The sequence below is a fragment of the Coenobita brevimanus genome, chromosome 22 (assembly GCF_032717465.1).
Source record: "Coenobita brevimanus isolate Jiangsu-jjx chromosome 22, ASM3271746v2, whole genome shotgun sequence".
Taxonomy (NCBI): Eukaryota; Metazoa; Arthropoda; class Malacostraca; order Decapoda; family Coenobitidae; genus Coenobita; species Coenobita brevimanus.
In genome coordinates this window covers 42,270,058-42,294,356 of record NC_136975.1, presented here as the reverse complement: position 1 = coordinate 42,294,356, position 24,299 = coordinate 42,270,058, and the positions used below count along the sequence as shown (strand labels likewise).

The following is a 24,299-nucleotide window of genomic DNA, read 5'->3' as shown; positions in this document are numbered from 1 at the left end:
AGAAACCTGCTCTATACTTAATAAAATCGTCTGGAGATAGCAAGAATAAAATATAAATTACGTATAAAATATAAACTAATTCTTGCGAGAGAAGGGATTAATCTGTACCAAGTCTAATATCCCTCTTCCCTTCACCATCCTTCTTCTTTCCCTCAACCTCTCCTTTATCCGCTATTACCATCCCTCCTGCGCTTCGCGTCAAAGGAGCAAATTGAAGAGTGGGAGATGTTAAGAGTTGGGGTAATGGTCATTAATTGATTTTCTCTCACCCCTCGTCGCCCCTAGCATCATGGGTGAGCGAGGGGAGGGGGTGTGGTGAAGGGGAATGATCGTTTCTTGCAAATATGATGGTGAGGTGTGCAGTAGCTGATGATGGTAATGATGCAGTGCAAACGTCGATGGATGCGATGACATCACATTGTGTTCATGGTGCTAGTGGTGCAGATGGTGGTGACAGTGTGGTATAGATGATGATGGGATTGGAAGGAAATATATATATTGGTTGTTGCTGATCAGCCTCATTCTGTCTCGTCGAGTAGACCCATCAACCGCTGGCAAACAACTGTCCCTGCACAGTTGTCCAGTGCAGTGAACCGATGCTCCCTTGAAGCTGACAGCATCTCACCAGAGCGAGGCATGGGGAATAGTGTGGTGGTTTGTTCCTGGATGGACCCCGCATGTGTCTCTCCATCCAGTTAATAGGGACAGACACAGACAGAATGAGAATGAGGGAGGAAGAAGTAGGCAGCACGACCTCAAGTGAGTGGATGATACTCGCAGTCGCCATCACTTAAAGGAAGGAGATATGTAAAGTAAGGGAGTTATGGATAATGTCAAAGAGTATTGTTAGTGTAAGAAGATAAGTTTCTGTAAAGTTTAATGATGTGAAAGAGCCTAGAGGACAAGTAATGAGTAGTGCGGCTGCAGCGTGAATGATGCAGGTGAGTGGCAAGGATGAGTGACAAATGAATGATTGGTGAGTGGAGACAATGAAGGATGTACAGGATGATGAGGATGAATACCTAGGACGGATGTATGATGAGGATGAGTATCTAGGATTAGGTATGATGGTGAATGAATGAATATACGGATAAACTATAAGGACGAAAGCGAACTAAAGGTGAATGGTGAGGGTGAATGATAAGGATTAAAGATGCCTACAAAAGGAAAAGAAACCTGTAAAGACGAAAGTGAACGATGAGGTTAAGGATGAGAAGGATACATATAAAGAAATGAAATCTGTGAAGACGAAAGGAACGACGAAGCTACAGCATGAGAGGTGAAGATGAAAGGTGAGTGGTGAAGGTGAGTGGTGATGGCTGGAAGATGAGTGATGATGGTTGGAGGATGAGTGGTGAAGGCTAGAGGATGAGTGGTGAGGGTCGGGGCTCGGGGTGGGGTGGTGAGGCAGGGGAGGGGGCACGTCGTTACACAGCCGCGGGCCAGGTAAACAAGGTGGAGTGAGTGGTCTCGGCTAAATACCCACACCATCACCATCACCACCACCACCACCACCACCACAGTCGTCATAACCCATCCTCATCACCATAACAATCACCATAATCTAACCATACCACCTCAACTACTATACTCTACCCATCACTTTCTTAAATGCAGAGCTGTACATATTATTAACAAAAGAATATGGTTATAGTCACGAAGAGAAACAGTTAAACACAGGACGTAGAGCCGCAGGACTGTCGTATTCTGCCAATGAGCTACGGGCAATAAGCTGCAAAAGGACGTAAATCTTCACCATGTTAAGGTGGACGAAGTAAAGTATAACCATCAACATATTCCACCTTCATCACTGCTCTACACAGTCATCGTAATTCTCCATCACCACTACCAAACTCTCACCTACCCACCATCACCACTACCACACTCACCTACCACAAAAACCATCACAGTAATTCATTTCTTATTACTAGCGCAGCGTCACCACATCCATCATCCGTCTTTCCTACTATCACAACTATCATCATTAATTCCCACACCAAAACTATCATCACATTCCTCACCACTACTATCATCACACTCTCACCATTAATACCACACCAAATATTTTAACCCATCATTATAATTTTAACAACTACTATAATACTCCATCACTGTACTTAGCACACCCTCAACACTACCAACACCACAACTACCACCATCCACCATTTTCAGCCACAACTACCACCAATCTCCATCTACCACAACTACCACCATCCTCCATACTTAACCACAACTACCACCATTCTCCATCTACCACAACTACCACCACCAACCACTTCCTTGCCCAACCCAGGCTATCACCACTCACACTCATTTTGACCCATTTTAGGATCCTCTTGTTTGGTCGGGGAGGTGATGGTGTTTGTGTGTGTACCTGTGTGCGTATCTGCGTGTGAGGAAATGGGTGTGTTTTGTGTACATGTGTCTGTAAGTCGTGTATATGTTTTCATGGCGTACCAGTGTGTGTGTGTGTGTGTGTGTGTGTGTGTGTGTGTGTGTGTGTGTGTGTGTGTGTGTGTGTGTGTGTGTGTGTGTGTGTGTGTGTGTGTGTGTGTGTGTGTGTGTGTGTGTGTGTTCCTTCGTCCTCAGCGAGTTATGCATAATATAATCATTAATCACTGATAATGGATCGCTGTAGTGGTTGACAGTGATCCATACCCTAAACTTTACCCTACTTTATTCAATCACACTACCATATACCGAAATCCCGCCTCAGAACTATGGTACGTTCATGAAAATAAGACCGTACTGCTGTCCAAATTACACAGAGAATAGGTAGCTGTGCAGTATTAGATCATTAACTGCCACATCTCGTTACAATTGTCACACGTCATACACTTCACATCTTACACCCAACACACACCAAACCTTATACAGCTACACCCAACACAAACAACATCTTACACTGCTACACCTAACACACACCGCACACTGGCACATCTCACACACACCTAAACAGTCACACCTCACATACAACACACCTTACACTGCTACACCTACTACACACCACAGTCTCATCTCACACGCACCACACCTGACACTGCTACACCTAACACACACACACCACACACTCCCGCACCTCAGACAACTTTACACTGCTAAAATACACACAAATCACGACACTGTCACACCCTATACACACCATACATTGCACACCTCTCGCACACATACACTCTCATTACACTACTACACCTAACACCCACTATAAAAAAATATCCCTACAGTTTACATCTCAAATACAATAAATCAGACATCCCCACTTTTAACCTTTCACATCTGTACGCCATATCTAAATGCATTATCTTCTTTTCGAACACGCTGCTAAACTTCATCTTCCAAAATCCTGCGACATTCTCTTATTCACACACGCAACTCACTATCATATCACCAAATCTCTCTCTCTCTCTCTCTCTCTCTCTCTCTCTCTCTCTCTCTCACCTCAGCAGCAATAAGGTCATGACAAGGGTAGCGCCCCCCAGTGAGAGTGGCAGAGGGTGATTAGCGTAACAAAGTGTGCGGCAGTGTGCACCACGGCACCACAATGCCACCCACGCACACCCACACGCCTACACGCATAACAGCCACGTACATTAGATATTACTCCCTTCGCCACACACACACACACACACACACACACACACACACACACACACACACACACACTCAATACAACCACGCACGTAAGATAACACCCCCTTCACAATCCACGCACACCCACACGCATACGAGTATAAGAACCACGCATATTGGATGTTGTCGCCTTCAACACGAGGGAACTCCTTAAGCCAAAGAAAAACAGGCTGGCGGTAGCAAGAATAATATGAGAAAGGAATCGCCACACTTATTATTATTATTATTTTTCCTGCTTCATTACAGGAGGAGCCCCCCATCTCTTGAATCCAGGGGAGGTGGTTTATTGAGTCCCAAGTACAATGGCGTCTTCCTTACTCTGTATGCTTCCTATCACTATACGAGCTTATTCAGCTTAGGAGAGACTTCTTATCCTGCAGACGTTAACGCTGACATGACAAACAATCACAATACAACACAACACACGAGTGGCTGAGTGTAGGTGAAATGTGTACTCTAATGGTTTCTGATAAAACTACTACTAAAATCAAGGAATGGGAGTATATGAGAGAGGGTGACGTGTCGTGATAGAAGGGGCTGATTTAATGCGGGCAAACAGTGCTTTCTTGGAGATCTTTTTGTCGGAGTCATTCCACGCCATATGTGCACCATCGAGGAACACAGAGAGAAAAAGGTGAAATGTCTGATATACAGTTCGTTATACAAGGTTCCTTCATCTTCAATTATGGTAAAAAAAAATTCAGATATAGTGTTAGAAAAAAAAGCTGTATTAATTCCAGGGTAATTCATACACAAACGGAGCTAATCAGACGTGAAAAATGGTATACAATTAAAATAAAAAAATGTGTGATGGTGTTTACCTCTTCTTAAATTACCACTGTTATCGTCCTTATTACCCACACCGGTGTCAATTACCGGCTTAATTAGTCACTATTATCTGGTGCTCGCGTCCCAGCTCGTCTGTACATACGTAATTACGGTAAACAGAGCCAATTACACGCGCTGATAAAGGGACGAGCGTACGGCCTCATCTCATTCACGGGATTCTCTTTTTCGCCTCCAAACCTCGTCTGTTTCGCCAACCCACTTCATCTGTTCTCATATCTGGTTTAATTTTCTCCATTATATTCGGGAGTGTATGCAATTTCACGTCATTCATCTGTCTATCTATCTCTACTTATCCGTCAATCTACCTACCAGAATCTATCTATCTATCTACTATTTTCTCCTGTTAGCTTAATTACAGAGAGCTCATTCGTCTACTAAAGTTTTCTACGCAGATTTTTTTTTTTTCCTTTCAACGTTTCATTTTTTCAGTCTTTTTTTACATCCACACACACACACACACACACACACACACACACGTTGGTGACAAAATCTCCATCAGATTACAAGTCAAAGATTAATACCTTATTATAAAGATGTTCCTCCATATTTCTTTTTATCACATTTACTTGATCATTTATACCATCACCACCTGTCCCTGCTTTATCATCAGTCCTATTCTCTCAGTACTGATCTTGCTCTTTCTTTTCTGTATTACTGTTATTCATTTGTTGCCGCCATTTTGACGGTTATTTAGCTCCAATCATTCCCCGCCTTCACATCACCTCTTCTAACATCCCAGAAAGTGAGAGGAATAGTGTCCTATCACTTTCTATTCTACCCACTGCCTTCTCCCTGATTACTGCCTTTACTCAAATCCCTTAATTTTTCATCCATTATATCACAATCCTTATCGTCCTCTTATCTGTCTATCGCCTTCCCCTTCATTCTTTAAGCTGCTTATCAATCTGACCATCATTTTTTTCCTCACCTATTATCTACTCCATTCTTTTTACCCAGTTTTTTATTTGGCTTATCGTCCCTCACACAATACTCAAACCTCCCCTTCTTCCCCATACTCTACACCCCCATTCCCTTTCTTATTATGTTTCAACTAATTTATATTTCCACTCATTTCTTTATCCTGCCTATGCTTTCCCTTCTCCCTACACTCGTTTCTTCTTGTATCATGCTTCATCTTACTCCTCTTTCCAATCATATCTTTTATTCTGCTCATCCTTACTCTATTTCCTACACTCATTCCCTCTCTCATCAAGCTTCATCTTACCTACCTCTCCCATTTCTTTACTCTACCCATGCTTTCTCTTCTCCCTATCCCTATTCCCTCCCTCATCATGCTTCATCTTACCCATCTTTCCTCTTATTTCTTTATCCTGTCCATCACCTTATTTTCTCCCCCTAAACCCCTACCCTTTCCCCGGTCGTCACGTGTAGACCCAACATAATGGCGTTAAGACAAAGGGCGTGAGAGGGTCGAGCGTGGCACAATGAGGCCCTGGTTCCCTCGCGCCCCGCCAGATGACGCGCATTATGCCTTCCTCGCTTCGCTAAGGAGGTTATAATTGCTGGTTAATTTTCTGGTGAATGTGATAATTGGTGTGATGATGGGTGCTGGGGTGACAGAGGCGCGTCAGGAGAGGTGTGGGGCGAGCGCCTGGCGTGTGAGGCCGGCTGGGGGCTTCACATCTGCTTTTGCTGCTCTTCATTGTTCACCCCACCCGAGATGTCACTCATTAGCAGATAAAAGAACCTGAGGCCCCGTCGGGTGTCTGGCCAGGAATATGCGTCGTTTGCAAGTTGCCAATAGATTTAGATATACAATAGCCTCTTCACCGGCACCTCAATTTGTATTTTTTTTTCCTACGTTCAGCCCCCTTATTAGCGAGTCTCTTAGTTTCCATAGTTTGTGCACTTCATTTTTCTCAATGATTCTGTATTTTGCGAATAAAATATCCTAATAATAGTGTCCAGATATTCTCTATAAGGCTGCTATGGTTTTATTATCATGGATCTAACTTGTGTTAATGTCTGGCCTATCATGGAAAGAAATGGGTTAAATCTTTATTAAGGACTATCGCCGTTAATCCCATTCTCTTGTTCTTTTCCAGTCCCGGGTGAGGAGGGTGACAGATCCTTCCGTGACCTGTGTGACCTCAGCGAGAACGACTCCGAGGGCGGGTCAGTTTCCCCTCGTGAGCGCCTGTCCTCGCCGCACGCCCACCGCGGCTCACCCACGCCCACGAACGCCAACGCCCACGACCTAAATATGAACGCAGCAGGGGCGGCAGCCGAGCTGAGCGCCGCGGCCGAGAGGTTCATCACGCAGCAGCTCTCGGCCGTGCCCCTGGAGCTGGAACTACGACCCTCCAGCACGGGGATGGGCATGGGCGTGTGGGCCAAGCAGAGCATCACACGTGGCACCAGATATGGACCATTCCTCGGCAAGTGGACCGTCAACGCCAAAGACCCCAGCCTCGCGTGGGAGGTGAGTACATTAATTTAATCAAGATGTGTGCTGTTTTTGTTGCTGTGCTGATGTGTTCTCTTATTCTGTGTCTAGTGATCGTTTTTACCACATTTTATTTTGTTTTTTGTACTGGGGGAAACATTCAGTCAAATGTGTTTAAGGGAAGGAAGAGGTGGAGACTTTTTATAACTAACACACTTCTGTATCTGCGTAAAGAACCTGCAATTAACTGAGCTTAAAGGGAGAGGGGAATACAGAAGTTTTTCAAGAATAATCAGAACGCTGTTTCTGTCATAGGAGGTATTCAAAAAATTGTTTCTGACGATACCCTAATAATAGTAGGTGGTAACGGTACAATTTTACCAAAGTGTTTAGTCTAGGGTTACGTGTCTGAGGCAGATTATAATGTGAAGGCTGCACGCGCACTGTTTTTCTCCATTACGAAGCACCGAGGTTAAAGAGTGTCGAAGAGTGGAAGATTGTGTCGGCGAGGGGGGGCAGGATTGTCTCACCGGAGGCCCTTGTCATTATGTGTCATCGTCAGACCTAAAGTGGCCGCGAATCGAAACTGGAGTCCTTTTGTGGGTGAGGGCTGGAGGGCAGGTCGTCCATTGTCTGCGGGAGGCATTAAGCTTTCCAGGAAGCCGCAGCCATTAGCGCCAGGTCACACTCGGGGCCCCGCCTTCCAAAACTCCCCGTGCCAGATGGAATAGTGATGTGGGGCGAGGTGGGAAGGTCTTGGTGCCGCCCCATTGTTGTGCCACTCTCCTTGAAGCCGCCTCACAGGAAAACCTTCAAAAATGTTGCTGCCACCTCGCCAAGCAGGGCTACACGGGTCTTGGGGGGTTGGGGAGGGAGAGAGTAATAGGGAGTGAGGGACGGGGAAGAGGCGATGGAGTGGTAGGTGCAGTTGATGTGTGGGGATGGGGGGTTGCTTATGGATGGGAAGAAAGTTGAGGGGGAGTCGATTAGAGGATAAAGTTGGCGGGAGAAGGATGTACAGCAGATGTGATGGAATGGGGTTGCTGAGGATGGAAGGGGAGAAAGGTAGAGCAAGACAGGTGGTGGGGCAAGGATAGGGAGTGAAGATGGAGGAGTTAATGTAGTCAATGTCTGGGGTAGGAAGTGCCGAGAGAAGGAATGTAGGATAATTGCCATGCTTAGCCAAAGTTCCTGTCTTGGTTTCCCTCTTCTCTGTGTCTGTGAGTATCTTGCTCTAAACTATCCTCTTGTCACGTGTCCTTTATGCGATCTGTTAAGGTGATTATAAAATTTACCTTTTCTTCTCCGTCTTAACTACGCCATTATCTGACTACCCTCTTTCCTCCTCCCCCCGTCACGTCTTCCTCCATCTTGTGCTCTTTCATAATCTTGTCCCTCTTATACAACCACCATTCTCTCTCCCCCTCCAGTTTTTTGTGTGTCTTTCTCTTTCGCCTCTCATCTCCCTCCTCCACATTCCACCTTTTCTTATTCATCTTTTATAAACCTCCTTCTTCGCCTTGCCCACCCCTCCTCTCTCTCATTTTCCATCTATTCTCCTCATCTTGGTCTCCCTTCCGTACGTCTTCCCTTCCTCTAGTCAGTCTCTTCATCTCCTCCTTCCTCTCTTTCGCCTCCTCTTTCTTCTTTAACCAAGCAATCTCTCTCTTCTATTATTTTCCCTTCTTCCATCCAGTCTTTCCACGTTCTTCTTCTTTCACCTTCTACTTCTTTTAAATCCAATTTTCTCTTCCTTTACCCTCCCTTCATCCAGTTTCTCTACCATATTCTCCTATTCCTCTTTTACCTCCTCTCGCTCCTTTATCTCCCCTTCTCCCATCCAAACTCTCCTCCTACTTTCTCCACTTTCTTCTTTAGTTTATTTCCCTCTTCCCCCGACATCTTCAGTTACCCCTCCCCCACTTACTCCTATCCTTCTCACTTCCTTCCTTTTCTCCTTGCGGCTATTTCTCCTCCATTCCCCACTATTTCTTGTCATTGAAATGTGTGTGTGTGTGTGTGTGTGTGTGTGTGTGTGTGTGTGTGTGTGTGTGTGTGTGTGAGAGAGAGAGAGAGAGAGAGAGAGAGAGAGAGAGAGAGAGAGAGAGAGAGAGAGAGAAGAGGTGAGGCAAGGGTGAGCTCCGGATGGTTTTTGTGTGAGTGAGGGTTGGTAAGAGGGTCGGGTCGGAAGCCTCTTTGCGTGCGTCCTGAAGCCTCCATTAAACAGATCCCCGCACCAAAGGAGGGAAGGGTAAAGAAACCATTAAGATGAAGGTTCTCCAGCCCCCGGCCATCTCACTCACGTCTACATTAACCTCTTCAGTACGATGAGGTTCTGAGTCCTGTTTTACTCATTTTTCTTGCCAACGCCAAATGATTTAATCCCGTCTAAGAGTGCTTCTGTCCCCGATGTTGCTACTTCCTCTACAGCCTGATGTCCCCCTCAGCTTATAAGAACAGGTGTCCCTTCAGCTTAGATCACGAACGCAACTATCATTAATACTATTTTGGAAGATGGAATACTTAAACTGTTGGTGATTTATCAGTTACACATACAGACAGTTTGTTGATTTACTAATTCATATTCCCGACACAAAAACACTGTGTATACATCACTGGTTGTTTAATTCCTTCTGTGCGGTAGAGTGCTTATTTCACTCTTGCTAATGACAAACGATTTCATTCAGCTCAGGAGAGATCTCATAGGAAATGGGATAAAAACAGTCTCTATTAACTGTTTCAGAAAGAAATGGTATTCTTAAACTTAATTAAATCATCTGCAGGTAGCAAGAATAAACTAAACGACCATATCGCAGTGAATGGTCTGTTCTTTTTCTGTGCGAGAGGTCTTTACTAAGCTTTAAAAAATCGTCAAAAGGCAGCAAGAATAAATTTAAAGAAGACGTCATCACACTAGAGTTACTACATAGTGTCAACACAGTCTTTCTGGCAAACTTGGCAATCACTCGACTTCATGCAATTGACCAACCCCGCCTCCAGTGAGTGTCCAGGAAGCTAAGTGGATATAAGACCGGGCGAGTAACTAGCCAGACGTCGGGCTGGGTGGCTGGGTTTGATTGAGGATATTGGCTTCCGCGCCATTAAGGAATTTCGGAACAGATTGCAGTGGCGGGGGGAGACTTGCCCTTACAAATTGGGTGATTTTCCGTGGGTGTGAACAGGTGCGGCGTGGGATGGGGGAAAGATAGGGGGAGGAGGGATGATGAGGAAGGGATGGGGAAGGGTGAGGGGTACAAGAAGGGGATACTGATAAGACGAGGGATAGGAAAGACAGAATGAGTGGGGAGAGGGGAAGGAGAGGGATGAGGAAGGGATGGGGACGACGTGGAATGGGGAATGGGAGATGAGAAGTAGGGAGGTATTGGTAAGACATAAGGCGGGGGAGAAGGGGGAATAATGGGCGAAGGGAAATGGGAGAATGGGGAGTTGAGATGAGGTGGCTTCTGATGACTGTAAAATGGAGCAGATGATGAGTATGGAAGATGGACGAAAGGAAAGTGAGGAATAAGAATGGAGTGACTTGGGATGAGGAACGCAGGTTGAATTAATCATGTGGCTTGTAAAAATGAATGGCTTAAGTGTTTCTTACCCTACGGAACAAACATTTCCCGGGGATACGAAATGTCATTTGTGAGGGTGCGGAACATGTCACAGTCCAATTGCAAGGCTGCTAACACTACATTGTGCTGCCTTTGTGTGGCTACTTTTTGCTGTCATTACTTACGTTGTATACAGTGGCCTTATTTTAATGAACGTCTATGTTTCTCATTCTTTCCATGTGGTGTTTTTACATGCCTGTATCGGATACAGCCCGGATACAAATATGTATTACCATAATTCTATTTTCATATTCTGAATTATTAAAAAAGTGCCAAGTTGTTTCGCTGCCGCTATATTGTGGATTTCATGTGACAATAAAGGATAGCTACGAATCTGTAACTGATTTCTGATATGGGGTGAAAGGTATTCTGGTTACCAAAGGGGTAGGTTATAGGCCCCAGTCTACGAACCACTGAATATGCGAGTGTCTGTAAGGAAGTACATGTAGAAATGGGAGAACTGATCCTAATAGAAAGGTTAGATATGAGAGGTGAAAGGGGGAGCGAAGGTGCGTAAGAATAGTGGAAGAGGGAATGAAGCTGAGTATGGGTGGTGAAAGGAGTGAAGCTGCGTATGAATGGGACTGGGTGTGACAGGAGTGGGCTGGGTGTCAGCGGTGACAGGAGGAAGAGCATGATGATGACGATTATCAATACCAGTATCATATTTTGTGAGGGAGGGGGGCAGAAAGTATGTGGAATATGGGGAAAGCTGCATGTCAGTTGTGAAGGGGACGAAGTGGAGAATGATCACATGAATGGATGTTGGAACAGAGAGGAGGGGAGGGAGAGGTGGAGGAAGGGAATGAGAGAGGTAGCAGGGAAGAAAAAGAAATGCTGAGAAATGAAGGACAGGCGTGGGGGATAGAAAGAGAAAACGAAGAGAGGAGGAAGAGCAGGAGGAACTGTGGAGGAAGAGAAGGATAGGTGGAAAAGGAAATGGCGAGGAGGAGAGAGAATGGTAGATGGACATGGAGGAGGGGAGGAGTGGGGATGGGAGTAGGGTGCCGTCAGAGCCAGCTGTGGGGTCGGGTCTCGCTCGGCTGAACCTGTCCCACACTTGTTCCTGTAACAGCTGATCTTGTGGAGGGGAAGCAGGGAAAAAAAAAAAAAAAAAAAAAGGGGGGAGATGATGAGGAGCCGACGTGGGAGAGAAAATGAAGTAAAGGGCGTGGAAGGGAGATAATGATAAAAAGAAAACAAGTAGCAAAAGATATAGGTTAGTTTGTTAGTTAAAATTCATTAATGCTTATCAACTGGACAAGGATAACTTGTGATGTGTTTAGAATTTCAGAATGGAAGCTTGTACCATCTCCACCTAACTTCACACATTTGAAGGGTTTATATATATAGGCCTATATATATATATATATATATATATATATATATATATATATATATATATATATATATATATATATATATGCGAAGCAGTGTATATATTAACGACGCCTTATTACCAGTACTTCCGTAGTTGTTCTTTCTGATGAATGCTCTAATTCATCCTGTAAAATCATAACGAGCCTTTGATTTATTTGTAGCTTAGAAACACACACACACACACACACACACACACACACACACACACACACACACACACACACGCACGCACACTCTAACGATAATAACCCCACTTACTCAGAGGAGAACCACCACAAATCCCTCTTCTTGCAGCAAAGCCACCTGTCATCTCTTTAACGCTGTCTCCCCTTACACGCAAGTTTCCTCTCCTTCCTCTTGAATCCTCTTACTTAATTCCTCCTTTCCTCCCCCGCCGCACTCCAGCCTCCACTAATAGCGATCTTCACTCCAAAATAGACCACAGATGATTAAAGGAGATAATGATTACTAAACGACGTTCCTCTTGTCCCCCGCGGCCCCATCACCCCGGAGAACCTAAGACTCATAATCACGAAATCTCATACGGGAATGTCGGCCATAAAGGGAGATGTGGGTTGTTATTGTTTTGGGCTGTGGAGTGTGGGTGGCTGGCCCGCCCTCACTCCAGTATCTTTTCACCAACGAGACACTCCAACTGCTGTTCATCCCCGGTTAAGAGAGAGTGTGGAGAGGATGAGAGAGGGGAAGAGGGAGGCGGAAGAATGAAAAGGGAGGGAGATAGGGAGAAAAGAAAGTAAATGGCGAAGGGCGAGGTATAGTGATAAAAAACAGCTCTAGTAGTTAAGGCACGCTTTGTGATTAATCCTATCGGCACGACGACACCTGGTATTATTCTTTCCATTTCAAACAGCATTAATCTTTACAGAGATCTCATACTGAAAGGCTTAAAAATAATCTCCCTCTCCTCCTATCTCTAGATTCTTTGACCTTCCCTCTTCTTACCCCTCAGTTCCCTCATCCCTTCCTCTTTCCATAGTTACCTTCATCTCTCCACTTGGTTCTACTCTCCCCTTCTTTCCCTTCCTCATATATTCTTTTCTTTATATCTTCTCAGCTTCTCTTTCCTTCCTGTCCCTTCATTCTCCTTAGCCTCTCTTCCGCCCTCCTCACTCTCATCTTCCTTTCCCCTCATCCCATCCTTAACCTCTCTCTCATCCCTCTTCTTTCGCGTCTTCTTCCATAATTTCTCCTCACAATCCTCCTTCCCTAATTCCCTCTTTCCTCATCACAACCTCCCCTCATCCTCTTTTTTCCTCCCTCCTTACCCTTCATCCCCTCGTTTCTCCTCCCTCCCCCCTATCCCCTCTTTTCTCCTCCCTCCCTCCCTCCCTCTCATCCCCCATCTTTTCTCCTCTTCTCTCTCCCTTACCCCTCTTTTCTCCCCACTCCCTCCCCCTCCCCAGTCACCCCACCAAAGGCCGCATCCCTTAATGACCACACCTATGAATATCTTATCACCGTCGCCTCCTCAACCCTCACATCACATTCAAAGCCAAAGATGATTAAGGCTGAATGAGGCACGATGAGGATGAGAATAATGAGGACAGAATGAGGATGGCAAGAAGAGACTGAGAATAAACCTGAGAATAAGAAAAATGAGACTAGAACAAGAATACTAAGAATAATAATAAAACCGAGAATAAAAATAACTTGACAAGGGTGGGAATAATAGGGACAGAATGGGAACTGATACGAAAAAAACTGTGAGATTAGGATGTGAATTATAGAGAATGAAAATAAACATGAGGATATAACCAGGGAAAATACGATGTGAATATTATGGCTAAAGAATTGTACTTGATTTAAAATATGAGACTGGGATGAGAAAAATGGGGAGAGAATGAAAATAAACCTGAAAAGATGAACAATGAGAGTAGAATGAGTATAATAAGCACAGAATGAGAATGAACCTGAAACTATGAATTGGGTTAACATCCATGCTAACTCACCTAAAGCCTCCCAGTTCATATCATTAGTTTTGAAAAACAGGAAGAAACTTCTATTTAATCCATGTAACCTCGCAAAGTCCTAAAGCTGCACTTCACATAGTTTTTTAGTTATGAATTTTTAGAGTTCGGGCCAAAGGGCCAAAGTTCAGTTTTTTTGCCATTAATTTGTGTATTCTGAGCATCACCATGTGCTTATTTCAAAATGGAATGAACTGAAATTCGCTCATTAAAAAAAACTCTAAGACTAATTTACAACAGGTATTCAGGTAAATTTTTGTTGCTGAACTTTGACATTGTGAAAATTACTCAAGATTTTTTTTTTTTTCATTTTTTCATTTTCCGGGCAAGAATTCCTTAATTTTAAAAAATTCAGTATCTCAGTCAATTTCCTATGTTTTACAACAAAATTTTGAATCTATGCAGTACTGACATAGTTCTACCCGAACTAGAAGTTATTTAGTCTTGCACGAAAAACTGAGTGCTAGAGAGGTAGGCTGGCTAAATATGGCCTCAAAACCGAAAAACCCAAATTTTGGCAGATTCTGATTATTTACTCATGTCTATGAAAGTATAAATATCCACTGCACACATAAAAAATTCAAAGAAGAGATGATTATGAGCCGGTGTGTGTGTGTGTGTGTGTGTGTGTGTGTGTGTGTGTGTGTGTGTGTGTGTGTGTGTGTGTGTGTGTGTGTGTGTGTGAGGGAAGGTGAGCAAGTAGGTGTGCGTGAGTGTGAATGCATGAAGGAAGGAATGCAAGTAGGTGAAAGCAAGTGTGATGGTGTGAAAGGAAGAGAGCGAGTGGGTGAAAGGGAGTGAGACAAGAGTGAAAGAAAGTGAGCGAGTAGGTGAGAGTAACTGTGTCAGAAAGGGAAAGAAAGACTGTAAATGAGAGAGCGAAGGAATGGGAGCAAGTAGATGAAAGAGAGTGGGACAAAGTGAAAGAAAGAGAGCTAGTAAGTGAAAGCGAGTGTGAAAGAAAGTGAGCGAATGAGAGAGGAAGGAGCTCCCACCAAGCTGGACAAAACAGGATTATGGCTGGAGTCGTCGGAGGTATAATGGCGTCAGTTCTCCGTCTCAAAGAAGATTGTATTTAGCAATTTATCAAAAGGGGCCGCCGTGTGTGTGTGTGTGTGTGTGTGTGTGTGTGTGTGTGTGTGTGTGTGTGTGTGTGTGTGTGTGTGTGTGTGTGTGTGTGTGTGTGTGTGTGTGTGTGTGTGTGTGTGTGTGTGTATCATCATCAGTCTATTCCCGCTACTACAGCTGAACTGGGTTGGTTCCAAAGTTAGTAAAAAAAACAAAAAATGAAAAGAAAAAGAAAACACTCTAAAATGGACAAATTCAGCGTCCAACAAAGTCAGTGCAAAAACAAATGTAATATTTGTTGACTGTTCAGTTATATTTACACAGGTACCAAATAATATACCCTCATGGATATATGGTTGTGCCAGCACTATCCATGCACAAACAATGCCTAATGTCAAATGACGCTGCATAACCGTTGGAGTCTTGTTTGGTGACTGTTATAATTTCTTGTATAAAAGTCATGTGTGAATTCCTGTAAACTCCATATTCACGACTGTAACGAAAATTAACTGCTCTGCATTCATAACTCGCCTACTGTAAGGTGCTAAATTTCTGTGCATACCTGTATATACTTAAAGCGAAGTAAAAAGTAGCGTGCAAACATATCAAGTGACACGTTTATTCACCGTTCATTGCGTAGGAACCGTGGGAAGTAGCGAAGCGAGAGAGGCGTGGGAAGAGGTAGAAAGGAAGACCACAAGAAATAGGAAGGAACCGTAAGGAGGAGGAGAAGGAGGAGGGATGGTCGGGAGAAACTGGCAGCACCCTCCCCCTCGCCTGTCTGCCTTCCACTATAGCAAGACCCCGCCATTGTCCTCCTCAGTATAATCCCTTCAGTCCGACGCCGTCACCTTCTCTCGTCAGAACCAGGGCCAAAACGCTGCTCAAAAGACGGTATCAGCTTCGGATGTCACCTTGTCACCTACCTGTTGGTCTGGCTAAGGGCTGTCTGGCCAATCACCTCCGCAGTCATATGAATGGCGAGTCACAGTGGCTTGTATTTATAAAGGATCCTAACCAACAGCCACGATCAACGAGTCCCCATTCAAGCTAACTATTATCACAGGTCGCTTAGATTTTAATGCTCTGTCACTCTACTATTCACTCTAGTTTCATTGCAAAGTGTTTTGTAGCTGTATAAGTGAAGACAAACATATGAACAAAACTCAAATTAAGCTTGGGAAGGTTTGTAAATAGGACTCCGGGAACGTCTTTATCACTGGCCCAGGCCCGGGAGATGAGGTCTGGCAGTTGCTTTTATCGATGGTCTTTTGTGCTACGAAGGGACACAGTGGCGGATGCTGTAGGTAGCCGGGGGGGGAGGGGTAGCAGCGTGGGTTTATGAGCGATATTCCAAGGGCCTGACTCGCATTAGCTTTTGTCCATTAGCATAGAGGGGCGACAGGGGTGATGAGGGGATGGAGGGAGGAGGCGTGGGAGAGAGAGTGATATCAGTGTGCTTGTGATACCCAACAACCTAACTGCACCCACGATAACAAATGACGGCAGTGCTGTGGGTGTGGTTGTGGGTGGGTGTTGAGGTGCCGTGTCCGGGTCATTACCTTACTTGTAAACACGTCCACACTGCAGATATAACCCTTTTAAAACCATGACGATTTTATTCATTTTATCTGATTAACATCAGGCGATATCACTCAAATTATACGCATCTCGGACTGAACTGGCCTATCAACAGCCGTCAACAATTCCTTCTGTAGGACGACATATACACCACTGTAGTTTGGCTAACGGAAGACAATTACATTCACCTTACAAGAGACCTCACTGACTGAAGGGGTTAGCAAGTATCCAATAATCACTTGCATTTTGGTGTCTATTATTTATGACTACCGCTGAACAAGTTTATTCACCTCAGGGAAGATATCAAGTAATGAGGGAGTTTATTGTCTCATCATATAACCTTTTTTTCCAACACGTGTTCCCCGTGTTGCCACCTGCGATTACACTGGCTGGTATGTGTGTGAACCTGTCCCTCTATAGGTAAGCTAAGTGTTGGCTGGCATTGCGTGCGTCGTGGCGTGACCAGCAATGGAGGGCCCCGGATCAGTCCCCTATTGTGCCCGCTCATCAGAACCTCGCCGGGCACCACTGTAGGGGACCCTGGGGTGAGGGGGGGATGGAGGGGTGGCATTGTTGTCGCGGTCACACTGGTCCCCCTGACGCTGCTGGAACTGTATGGTAAAGGCCCTTGTTCGGGCGGACTTAGGAGGCTCTACCACCTTATCTTACCCGGATATTTTTAACGTATGGAACTTTATTTTATCCTTACTTATATACATTAAAGTAATACGTGAAATACATAATATCCATGTGATTATGGCGGGCCTATAACAAAAACAAAGTCCCATCACCATCATCATCATACTCATTTTTTTTCGCACTTAAGTGTGGGGTGGAAAGTCAGTGAGTAAATACACAAGAGAATATTAACGTGTCATGCATATGCAGCAGTTCACTGTTAAGAAAGAGGTATCAGAAGCCCTGTAACCCCACAAGAATACAGCCCAAAGTGTCCTATCCTTCAACCCCCCAGCCCTCAGTGTGTCCTATCCATCCCTCCCCACCAGCCCTCAGTGTGTCCTATCCTTCCCTCCCCCCCAGCCCTCAGTGTGTCCTATCCTTCCCTCCCCCCAGCCCTCAGGGAGTCCTATACTTCCCTCCCCCCTAGCCCCCAGTCCCCCCGTCACCCATACACAGAGGCCCGCCCGTCGCTTTCTGAGGGACGTGTGATGTCTCTCTTAACCGTGAACAAACCCGTTATTCTTCCCTAGCCCGTTTCTCTTCGGATTTATCATACTTTCCCGCACCGTTCTCGCTCTGAACGCTACTAGGCTGGCACAGTATTCCCACCATCTTGAGACCTTTTTCTCGTTCACTAAGGAAGGTTACTCCCATCTCTCTTTGCACACTACGTAATAATAATCTGTTATGTAATCAAGTTTTTCATTTAATGTATAATGTGTAGCACCTCTTACGTAGCGATTTATTCTGCTTTCTCCGCGGTAAAATGTCTTTAATACTGACACAATCTGCATAAAATATAATACCAAGAGAATAACTTTCCATGCAGAAGTGAACTAGTACGCACGACGTGACTGGGAAATTCTTTAGATAAACCACGAGAATACGTCCCAGGATTTGTCTCACCACATTTCGTCTCCTTTCTCTCTTAAAGTTCCTCGTGAATCTCAGTTCTAGTTCTGTCTCACCACATTTCGTCTCTACTCCCTGAAAGTTCCTCGCTCAGTTCTGTTTGAACATATTTTATCTTCCTTCCCTCGACAATGTTCCTCTTGAATTTAAGTTCTTGTTCCATCTCACCACATTTCGTTTCTCTTATCAAAAAGTCCCTCGTGAATCTCAGCTCCAGTTCTGTCTCATCATACTTCGTCTCTCCGTCTCTCTTCTACAAAGTTCCATTCCGTCGCGGCCACCATACCACCACCACCATCACCTCCCCGCCAACCGGTTTCCCGCGCTTGAAAAGGAAGCGAGAAGCCGAGGCCGTTTCAGTTGTTGTTTCCGATGGGTTCTGTGTATTCTGGTGTGGCCGGGTGTGGGCTGCTGAAAGGAAGATTTAGTGGTGGGTGTGGGTAGGCCAGGGTATAGGGGTCGGACGTTTACCTTGCCGACGTGAAAAAGATGCAAGGAGACGGCTCTATGGGTGACGCTGAGGTCAGGTCTTTGTCTTCCTCGTTGACTACTGAATGCATCCCACCCTCTGTGGTTGCTACCGGAAGTCTTTTTAGGAAGAACACTCTTTTACCAATATTTCTGAACTAAGACTAACAAACTCAATTTCTTTCCCTTCCTGGCTGTATTACTTAAGACCATTTTCCTCTCGCTGACTGAGATTTGCTTTGCAGTAAAAGAAAGAATATGAACCTGTTTATTCTGCGCTCTATTTTCTCTCCTACCAGCAAAGTAAAGAATCTTCAGCACTCTTTTCTCTTTTATACGCAACAATATATCTAAGTAATGACACGGAGCTGATCAAAACTGTCTGTAAGTGAACGACCAACAATACTTTCAGGCACTAGAATACTTAAAAGTTTAAATTATAAAGCCAATATAAGACATCATCATCATTTTATCCACCATCGAAGCAAGACACTTCATGCAGGACTGAAAGCTGAGTGATAATTCTTGGAGCCTTAACGACACACGAGGCAAGATTGTGTGATAAAGAGTTGCTACACCCAACACTTGATTTATCCATAACAGTAAGATATCTTGAAAGTACGGTATGGTAAAGAAATGAGCAACAGACTGCTGAGGTTGTTATATGTGGAAAAATTACAAAGAAAACACAAATCAAAGGTAGTAACGGGAAGATTTAATAATTTGTGAAACAGAAGCGTGGTGAGTGATTTCTGATGGGCTGGGTAGGGTGTGACGAGGCTGTTATAATTCTAGGGTGAGGGTGTGGGTAGGGCATAATTAGGGTGTGGTGAGGGTGTGGCCGACGCTCATCACCCAGGCCACTTCTCCCTTCCCAGCCACCATTGTCACGGGAGTCAGCAAACTCTGAATTCATTTTACTGACTGGGACGAGGCAACCACAGGGCCGGTCACACACACACACACACACACACACACACACACACACACACACACACACACACACACACACACACACACACACATGACCGGAAACACCACCTCTGCTAGCTCTCACCTGGCAGAGATTTGGTCAGCCCACTCACCAATGAATGACATACAAGTTCTCTAATTCAAGAGTATACAAAATAACTCTACCTGTTCGACATCTTCCTTTGCTATAGAGAATCGTCTTGCAATTCTAAAATGCCTCCATTACATAGGAAAACATAAATAAAATTAGTGATATTAAGAAACGCTGCAATTAAACAAAAGGCGATTCTTGCCACACTACTTCGGTGTTAATGATATACCTTCGTCTTTACCCTTGACTGTGTTAGTAAAAGTAATGTCTGGCAAGTAGAGAATTGGAAGGTAGTACCAAGATTGGAAGCGACATACCTTACGGAAGGAACTTTGAAGGAAGGGAGGAGATGGCATGGCGGAAAAAGGGTAGGCTATGGTGACCGAGGATGACGGCAGGGAGAGAGAGAGAGAGAGAGAGAGAGAGAGAGAGAGAGAGAGAGGATGCCATGGTATCTCGAAAATAAGAAGAGGGCGCAAAGGTAATTAACAACCATAAAAAAAAAAATGAGAAAAATTTAACACAGCAAGAAGAAACGAGAGGCTTGATGTAAGAAAGCTCAGGAGAAAAGTATGTAGAGCTGGAAAAACTGAAAAAAGCAAAATGAAATGAAGGAGGAATTTCATATATCTACCTACTTATCTATCTACCTATTAAGAGAACCTGCAAAGAAGGCTGAGAGCAGAGACAGCGAGAGAACGAAGAAGAGAAATAACTTGGCCGATTGGAAGAAAATAGGAACGGGGATAATCGAACCTGGGTCTCGTCAGAAGTTAGCGACAATGGAGACGTCATCGTTTAGGGTGTCTGGAGGCTCACAAACACAGTCAATGGTGGGCAGTTCGGTGTCAATGGCCAGATTTGGGTCCTTTAGCCTCATTCCCACTCTCTCTCACACTTCTGCCTTTCTTTCAGTCCCTCCCTCGCTCGCTCTTACACCTCGCTTTCTAATCTGTCCTTCTTACATCTTGCTGTCACATCCTCTTTCTCTCTCTCTCTAAATGCTTTATCATCACACTCTCCCAATTTCATTCCCACAACCCATCATCTCACCCGGCATTTTCTTTCATCTCCTCTCCAGTCTCTCTCTCTCTCTCTCTCTCTCTCTCTCTCTCTCTCTCACACACACACACATATCTCACACCTTCACACACCACTTACTCTCAAAAAACAAACACTTTTCCCACTCCCCAAGGGCAAGTTATGCATAAATATACATTGTTATGACTGATCGCTCGCCCATCAGACAAGAATTCACCCATCAGACACGATCCGATAACCTCTGATAGGGTGTTAAGTTAGAGCTCATTTTTGCTGGCTGTTTTTCTCACTATGATTGGTGTGAGTTTGGTTTATATTTTAATTAGGTTCATATCTCTACTTTTATTATGCGCTGATTTTAGCGGGTAGGGGATAGTAGAGAGGTGTATAGTAACGAGACGACGATGATGATGATGATGACTGCTTGACTGAGGTACAGGAATGAAATAATATAGATCAAGGAAATTACGGAAGACTGGTTTACGATACGGCATGGGTAGGAGAGGGAAGGAAAAAAGATAGGCAATGAAGAAAGATGCGAATGAGATGGAAGGACATGGAAGAATGTGATATCCAAGAAGGAAATGAATGGCAGAGGAGAATTAAGACAAGGATGGAGAGGAAACGAGAAAGAAGAGAGGTGTTAGAATAGGGAAAGAGGAGAAGGAAAAACGTGGATAAAGAATGAGAAAGGTAATGGTGGAGAGAAGGGAGAGGAGAGGAGGGAAAGGGAAGAGCAGGAGGCGGAGAGTGAAAGTGGAAGGGCGGAAGAGGAAAGACAGGTGTTAAGGAAAGGAAGAGAGGAGGAAAGAAGTGGATAAGGGAGAAGAGGAGGAGCAAAGTGGGGGCGGAAAGGAAGCAAGAGGGAAGAGAGAGGAGGAGGAGGAGGCGGAGGAGGATAGTGAGGGTGGAAAGGAAGCGAGAAGGATGAGGAAGGAGGAGGCGGAGGAGGAAAGCGATGGTAGAAAGGAAGCGAGAAGGAAGAGAAGTGTTTAGATCAGGCATGGGAGAAAGGAGGAAAGAAGTGGAAGAGGAGGAGGCGGAGGAGGAAAATGATGGTGGAAAGGAAGCGAGAAGGAAGAGAGGTGTTAAGATAAGGCTATGAGGGAGGAAGGGCGAGCCACCCCGGAACAAACAGGTAGGGCGGACCTGGTACCTGGGTGTGGAGTGGGTGTCACGCTTCCTGCCCCTCCACACACACTTACACGCTAATTGAAATACACACCTGATCACTTCCATAAGCCAAAAATTGCCTCTGTCGTCATCAGAACATATCGTAACGGTGAACAGGACTGCTCGTGTTCACCCTACTGTACGCCGCCATTCCTCCGTTGAACAATATATATATATATATATATTTTTTAAATGTGTGTGACTCTGGGCATAAGCTTCACAGCCTGCATTCAAGGCCCAGTAGTCCTCCTACATACCAAGCACCTTTACATGTCACCACTTCGGCGCTATCACCCACTGTCCATATTGAATACATGCTAGGGCTGTCTCATACAGGACTGGTGTATTAGTATTAGCGGGGGTATTTTTACGACATGTCGGCGGGTCTTCAGGTAGATCAGGAAAGTCTGCTTTTATGAAATTCAAATCCTTAAACTGTTCCCTGACCCAGCCGGGATTTGAACCTGGGTCCGGTAGGACTGCAGGCCACCACTCTACCGATTGAGCCACCGCCTCCCCCAGACCTGGTGATGGCAAAAATACATCACCAAATTGAATGAGTTAATGGAATCTTACTATCATCGAACTGAAACAATATAAGGGATCTCTATCCTGAATAAATTCGTCTGGGAATGGTTAAAAAAAAAACAAAAAAAACTGACGTCATCATAAGAAAGTCAATCCTTCCCTGACTGAATCTATAATTGGAGTACGAAAAAAAAAAAAAAATCGCTAAGAAATGGATCTGCACTAGACCTGAGAATACAAGCCTAACAAGCCCTGCTTAAGCTTCTTTCCGCTCATGTCCCTGCCAGTGTATGACGAAGACCCTCGTGTTTACCTATGTTGTGCTGCGTCCGCTCTCCTTTCGTCAAGATTAAAAATAAAAGTTGAAAGGGAAGCATATGGTCACCAGTCCTTTACACGCAATGTGCCCAGGCATCTCGAAATGAACGAATCTTCAGCTTGGCTCACTTATTTTGTTTTTATTTTTTCTTGGAAGGAATGATCTTGCGGGCTTCTGGCCTTTGGTTCCTTTTTCCTTGGATTAAAAACAATCCTTTTCCGTATGATATCCGAAATACGGCCCTAGTATTCTCGCCATCCTTGCCATATTGAACTCTATCAATCTGCTGGACAGTCTGTGAGGAAAGACATTCCCAAATATCATAAAAAATCTGATTAATGTCAAAATCTAAGCCGCTTGTGTGTGTGTGTGTGTGTGTGTGTGTGTGTGTGTGTGAGAGAGAGAGAGAGAGAGAGAGAGAGAGATGGGGGGGGGAGTGACATAACATAGGTGGTGAGTGGGGAGGTGGTCACGTTCAGGCCGGGTATGAGTGAACACTGCTGCCGACACACCCATGGTAAAAAATATGATTAATGGTTTCTCAAGGTGCCACAAACCTGACTCCACCACCAACACCTGCCGGGGAGCTTCAAGGTAATACGCCGATTAGCCACCTTTTTATGGGTATGTACGGTCATGATAAACTTTTTAAATCTGCGTATAATAATTTACAAGTAAGTGACGTTGTAAGTAATTTTTTTTTTCTGCGTATGATAACTGAAGTGTAAATCGACACAGTAAATACGTCTCAATTTGCGTATAATAATTAACAAGTAATGTAACATAATAAATACTTTTTAATTTGAGTAAGATAATTTACAAGTGGCACTATATACTTTTTTTAATTGCGTATGATAATTTAAGAGTAAATCGACACGGCAAATGCTTTTCAACTTGAGTATTATAATTTACATGAAACGGGTCAGGATGAAAACACTTTTTAATTTGCGTATGATAATTTACAAGTAAGGTAGCAGATGGATGACTATGGACGATCTCATGAAATACTAACTGTGAGCGATGCGCTGCTACTAACTTGATAATTTCAGCCAGCTTCTTTTCTGACGGAACTGGGCCATTCTCACAACTTGAATATTAGGTCGTGGTTGCTTTACATCAGACTAGCCTTAGTTCTGAGGTTGGAATGAGTCTTCTAGGCCACAAGTCAAATGAATTCTCCAGTCTGACTACACGTGGCTATCAACTACGCTGAAAGGGGTTAGGAATCTTTGCCAGGTCAGAACAGACGCACTGTACCAGTATCATCACGCTACGGCGAGGAGCTTAACCACAAGATACAGAGTCCAAGTCATGAATCTTATAACAAGACTTTTTATACATCAATGAGTTTATTGAAAACGGTGCTAAGCAGCTGGAAAAAAAAAAATGTGGTTTTGACCATTTATCATGCTTTTATTTCATACAAAACCATCAACTATTCCAGGGTCGACCTTAGTGCACGTGTTCCATAGGAGGAAGTGTGGCGTACTTTTAGTCAGTTTCTTACAACGTCATTCGTTCCGGTAGTTCCAGATATGCTTAAATTTTCACCAAAGAGATCTTGAATACATCACTATTTCAACATGACTGA

The 24,299-nt window shown here is 44.4% G+C and overlaps 1 protein-coding gene across 1 annotated transcript in view; it reads left to right on the top strand.

Moving 5' to 3' along the window:
* Window positions 1–24,299, top strand: part of LOC145392393 (transcription factor hamlet-like) — a 244,831-nt gene that overhangs the window by 180,330 nt on the left and 40,202 nt on the right. Inside the window, 1 exon segment of the mRNA XM_080266794.1 lies at window positions 6,546–6,922. Within this exon segment, the coding sequence (XP_080122920.1) occupies window positions 6,546–6,922 (377 nt within the window).